This window comes from Apodemus sylvaticus, chromosome 23, assembly GCF_947179515.1.
Source record: "Apodemus sylvaticus chromosome 23, mApoSyl1.1, whole genome shotgun sequence".
Taxonomy (NCBI): domain Eukaryota; kingdom Metazoa; phylum Chordata; class Mammalia; order Rodentia; family Muridae; genus Apodemus; species Apodemus sylvaticus.
Window position 1 is genome coordinate 35057385 of NC_067494.1, and position 6000 is coordinate 35063384.

At 45.4% G+C, this 6000-nt stretch overlaps 1 protein-coding gene across 1 annotated transcript in view; it reads right to left on the reverse strand.

Moving 5' to 3' along the window:
- The window catches only part of Syne1 (spectrin repeat containing nuclear envelope protein 1), a 505489-nt gene that overhangs the window by 14453 nt on the left and 485036 nt on the right, over positions 1-6000 (reverse strand). Inside the window, 3 exon segments of the mRNA XM_052169815.1 lie at positions 134-262; positions 2353-2553; positions 5639-5850. Coding sequence (XP_052025775.1) covers positions 134-262; positions 2353-2553; positions 5639-5850 — 542 coding nt within the window.

The window sequence follows — 6000 nt, forward strand, 5'->3', positions numbered from 1 at the left end:
ATGCCCTACAGAGACTTTAGAGCATAAGTTAAGACCATGCAAAGGTTTTTGGTTTTTTGTTTTGTTTTGTTTTCGTTTTTTTTCATTGTTGTTGTTTTTAATGTACCTTAAAAAAAATACCCAAAGTTCTCACCAGGAGTTGCTTGTGACGGTCCTGAAGCGTCTCGGGGTCAAGGGTTGAATCAATTGGGACAATTTCATTTTTCCTTCTGTCAATGTTTTCTAGCATGAGAAGCAGTGCATGGCTCATCTCATGGAATTCCTAGCAAAAATACGGAACATAAAATAATAGCAGATAGAAAATAATTTTCTAGAATATTTTTCAATTTCTTTCTTTTACTTCTTCCCTTTCCTTTCCCCTTCTTCCCCTTCCCCTTCCCTTCCCTGCTTTTTCAAGACAGGGTTTCTCCGAGTAATAGCATAAGTTCCTGGCTGCCCTGGAACTCACTTTTGTAGATCGGGCAGGCCTTGAACTCACAGAGATCACTACCCTGCTTCAATTCTTCAACTATGGCTATCCTCAGTGAACACACAGCACCAAAATGACCAGCACATGATCCCTCTCTGGGGTCAAGAGGAAGGCCCTGCTTGTTGTAGGAGGTATCGTGGCTCTGGTCTCTTACCTTGGCAGCCCTGTTGTAACTTACACCGCATGGTTTTATCTGTTTACCTAAAGCTTCTAACTTATCCTTGTGGGAACGTTCAGGCAGAAAGCACACTGACATTAAAACACTTGATTTCTGAGAAACATAACAAAACCTAGTGGTGCTAGTAGATAGTCTGAAAGGAAACAACTCTCCTCTCTGTGCTCAAATTTTTCCATTTTTTTTAAGACACTCAATCCTATAGCCCCTTTATGCATCTTCTTATATCCTTACTTGACATTGTTATTGATGAGTCCCTGTATACAAGACACTGCCTTCAGTAGACACGGCAGGGACACAGGAGCAGGGACACCCACTTCCCAGGGGCTTCCCATCCTGCCCTATCCTGCTGCATACAGTTCAAGGCTGGCAGAGCCTAGATGTCCTGTGTGACCTGGCCTTTGACCTTCTGATCACTTCCTGCCTTGCTGGCCATAACCTAGCCATACAACCTTCTTGCCTGCTCGTAAGAGACAACACCTGTGCATACTTCCTGGACCTCCCAATGCTGAACTCCTTCATAACAACAACCTTCCAGCATCAGTCAGATGTCCACAGGATCCTTTGCCCTCTGTCTTACTCAGGGTTTCTATTCCTGCACAAAACATCACAACCAAGAAGCAAGTTGGGTGATGAGGCCCCAGAGGTGCCTCACCTCAGCCACTGAACTCACACTGCTGGCCGTGAGTCTGTTCCAAGCTCCAGCAAGGGAGGTATCCGCCCACTCGGGGCTTCTCCTGCCCAGTCTGCCCACAGGTGGAGCCCGGCTCTCTGGGAACTCACCTCCCCGCTTGGGGAGAGCTCAGTTAGGGCCTCAGTCTCTGACCTTCCCAGGGGCCGAGGAGTGACAAGCTCTTAGCTCATGGCCCCACTGATGAGCTTCCTCTGCCCTTGATCACTAATTGAGAAAATGCCTTACAGCTGGCTCTCATGGTGGCCTTTCCTCAGCTGAAGCTCCTTTCTCTGTGATAACTCCAGCCTGCGTCAATACCAGCCAGTACACCCTCCCTCCTGTGATGGCCTTTCTCTGTTACTGTCCCACCCATACCTATTAATTCCTTGGATAACTATCTCCTTACCCTACATTTATATTCTACTTATTCATTTGTGTGTGTGTGTGTGTGTGTGTGTGTGTGTGCGCGCGCGCGCGCGTGCATGTGCATTTCTATGATATGACACCCATGTAGCGTTCAGAGGACAACTTTTAGCTGTCAGTTCTTTCCTTCAACGGCATGAATTCCAGGTTGGTGGCAGGCACCCTTATCCACTGAGCCATCCTATCAGTTTCTCCTTAGATTGTGTTGCAATCATCTCTTTCACAGAAGCACAGACTAGGCTGTATCTCAACTGTTCTGAGCCTTATCTGGCACACAGAAGAAACTCGGCAAATACTGGTATATATGGATGACTAAAGATCTGTCATGCTTTCTGGGTTGTGCAAAACTTACCTGTCTAAGTGTTTGGTAAAATGTGTTTGGCGTGAGCAAGTGACATCGATGAATGGGTCAAAGGAGGACTGTCCACTTGCTGAGCACTGGTTTTTAATCTAGACAAAACTCCTTGAACGCAGCTCGCAGGAATAGATTTCCCCCATGGTAAGAACAGTTACCTCGTTCAAATGCTGCCTTTGAAGAGCAGCCAGAGCCTTCAAGCAACTGTAATGTCAGTGTCTGCTCTGGTGTCACCACCTGCCCAAAGCCCTACCCACCTGGCACTGCATGAGCGCATCCTGCAGCAAACCCCTCCAGTCCTCCAGCAGAGAGCACACTCGGTCCCACCTCCCGTTCATCTGGGATAAGCGATCCTGCAGGTCCTGGCTCTCCCTGCTGTCGGCCTGGGTGAACTCCGAGCTGCAGAGGTTGATGGAGAGGATGACAGCTTTGCGGTGGTCCACGGCTTTCTGGAGCTCCTAAAGGGACCAATCAAGCCAGAATGGTGAGAGAAACGTTGTTAGAAAGCACTCGGAAGACCCTTGAAAACATTTTACTCAGAGATGGAGAAAGCTCTGTTGTTGAAGGCAGAACTTGAGTGCAATTCCCAAAACCCACACAAAAGAATCTGCCTTGGTGATGCATGCTTCTAACCCTGAGCTGGGAGCAGAGACTGGAAGACTACTGGGGCTCACAGGGACACCAAGCCAGTGTAGCCTACTTATTGAGATCTGGGTCAGTTAGGGACCCTGTGACAGAGTGGAGAGCATTATCAGAATCACAGTCAAGGGTCCCCTGTCCTTCTCATGCACTTGTGCAGCTGTACACACACACACACACACACTCACTCCATGTTTCAAGTGTTCACATTAAAAATGATGCTACATTTTCATGTACTGTTACATTGTCAGGATGTTTACCAGGCCTTTGCAGAATGGGAATTAGAAATTACAAAGGGAAAAGGATTCCCCAAGGGAAGAGAAGCCTTACAGAGCATGATGACAGTAGAATGAATGTAGGAGTCTGAATAACAGAACCCTGTGCGGGAACTGTCAACTACAGTAAAACTATAGGCTTAGCTCTATAGTTTGGAGGAGGAGGAGGACACTGCTTTTTAAAGCATGTCCGAGTGCAATAATCTTGATTCACTAAACCAACAGTGCTCAAACTTCTGTGTGTGAGAGTGAAATGAGAAACTCTTTGGGTTCTGATGTTCTGGGCTCCAGTGGCCAGAAATGCAGGCACACTGGACCACAAATTAACAACGACTGTGTCAAAGGCCACACTGTCACTACGGTAAAGAAAATTGGCTACTTCACGACTTAATCAACTTAGTTAAACCTCCAAATCAAACAAACGAACGAACAAACAAACAAGGGTACAAAATAAGGAAAGAAAAAAATCCCTAGGCAACAACAGTTTAGAGCTTAGTACCAAGAATTTGAGTTTTTAATTCTGGAAGGTTAGACCCTGTGTACTGGTAAACATTCGAAGATCTATACTGGATGAATATTCTGGAGATCACACTATACAGGGTAAATTTTCCTATAATTTCTCATTATTTCTCTCATGTTCCTAACTCAACTTAATTTTTTTTTCTTAAATTTCCACTAGATCCTCAACACGATGCTCTAGATGCCAACAAAAAGACAGCATATATCAAGAGGTACTCTGAAAGGGCTTTGATTACTCCATGGATCTGTTGACGAAGAACACTGATCTTTGTCAACATTGAAAGTGGATCAGGAAAAGGTATGGGACAGGTATCTTTTGCTTGCCACAGAGGATGACATCCAAGATCTTACTTCCTGGCCTCATGTTGCTTAAGTATGACATCTGGTCAACAATAGGTGTTTTCTTTTAAAGGGCCTGTTTATAATGCAGTACTACCTAGATACAATGCTTTGGGAACTGTAGAGAAAATGCATTTCATTATGTGACTCCTGTAAATCGCATCCCTCGCATGGGCTTTGTCCTGGAGGTCCTAGGGCTGACTCAGACAGCATCCCCTTGGAAATTACTAAGGGGTTTTGAATGCAGGAAGATTCATTTCCGTGTCTGGAGGTTCAAAGGAAAGCAACGTGATCATCAAAAGAAAAGCCACGAGAGCATCAATACGGAAGGAATAGCATATACTAAAGAGCCCGGGAACACAAAGGGAGCTCTTTATCCCACAAAGCTTTGTTCTGAGGAGAAACATGTTTTCATGGTCTCCAGACAAAATAATCACAGGAGCTACAGAGCTACTAAAAAGAAATGCAGCCCTGTGTCTTCAGGGGACTCTAGAGAGTCTACCGAGGGAATACTGCTCCATGGGGGAAGATGTCTAAGAACCAGACCTGTAATTAAGGGACAATGTCTGTGCACTCACTGGCCCAGGGCAAAATCAGAAGCCAGTGCCAAGGGTTTCACCACAGAAACTCAACGGATTTGTTTCATTTGACTTGGTCCCAGGTCCTTTATTGAACCTAACTGGCCATTCCTTAAAATACTAATTAATTAAATTGTTAGGTGATAGTTCACATGGTAGATTGATGGATCACATGGTCTTTTATTTTTTTGATGTTTCAAACTAATTCCATAAACAGCTTGGGTTTGAGATGGTTGGGAGAAGAGGAGAATATTCTATTCATTCTTGTTAGACATTATCTGAATATAAAATGTCGCCAACAGTCCCATGTGTTGAATGCTTCATCTCCAGTTGGGGAAGTTCTAGAAATGTAGGAGACAGTTCCTAACTAGTAGAGCTAAAGGAGAAATAGCCTCCTTCAAAGGCTATATGTGGTGCCCCCAGCTATTTCTTCTTGCTCTGTTTCCAAGTGCTATGAGGTGAACAGTGTCCTTCTTCACACATGCCTGCCGCCATGATGGTCTGTGCATGTGCATGAGGTCAAGCTAAGCAACCACCATCTAACCCCTCAGAATCCATCAGTCTTTTCTTGCCTCTGATAGGGTTCATTACATTAGGTATTTCTGTCACACTGCTTAGAAGATGAACCCAGATACTTTCTGGCTGTTGCCATGAGGAAGTGATGAACTAGAGACAAGTTTATGAATGGATCAGTCAGGGAGACGGCATTACCAGTACATGATTCACTGCACAAGTATGAGGATCTGAGTTTGATCCCTATGACACACGTAAACCAAATAAGCCAGGGCACAGTAGAGTGTGCTTACAATCCTTATGATAGACAGGCAGGCAGAGGCAGGAAGATCCCTGAAGCTTACTGGCCAACCAACGTAGCCAACTGAAACATTCTAGCCAAGGAGAGACCCCACCTCAAAGAAGAGAAACCAACCCAAAAAATCTCTACAACCAAAATGATGAATACAGAAGTGAGATTGTCCTCTGGTCTCTACAAGCATGGGCACATATATGTACTTCTGCACCTACATAAACATGTCTACACACATGTATGAACGTGTGCACACACAAACACATACACACAGAGGCAGAGACAGAGAGATACAGAGACAAGGAGAGATAGGAAAAAAGAAACACGTTAGCTGTTACACACGATCATGGTCTTCTGGCTGCCGTGGAAGGAAAGCAGGGACAGGTACCTTGAGCTTTTTGATGTGAGACTCTATGGTGTCGATGTCGGTGCTGAGCGCCAGGTGCCGGAGCCTGTCCAGTTCCTCCTCGGTCTCTCCTAGCCAGGCCCAGATGTTGTTGAGGTCAGAATTAAATTGCTGCCATTTCTGAAGGTTCTGCTTCATCCTTAGCTCCTTGCTCATGGCCTGGGCCTGCAGGAGCTCCCAGCGGTCAATCACACCTGGTAGGGCACGCACAGAACAGTGAGCCGGAGTTCTACACCCGTGAGGTTCAGGGAACACATTAGACATGTATGGTGGCTAACTTTAAAGGGCAATGGAAAGGACAATAACACCACAGATCATTTCTGCTGCCATCTGTTAAATGGGTA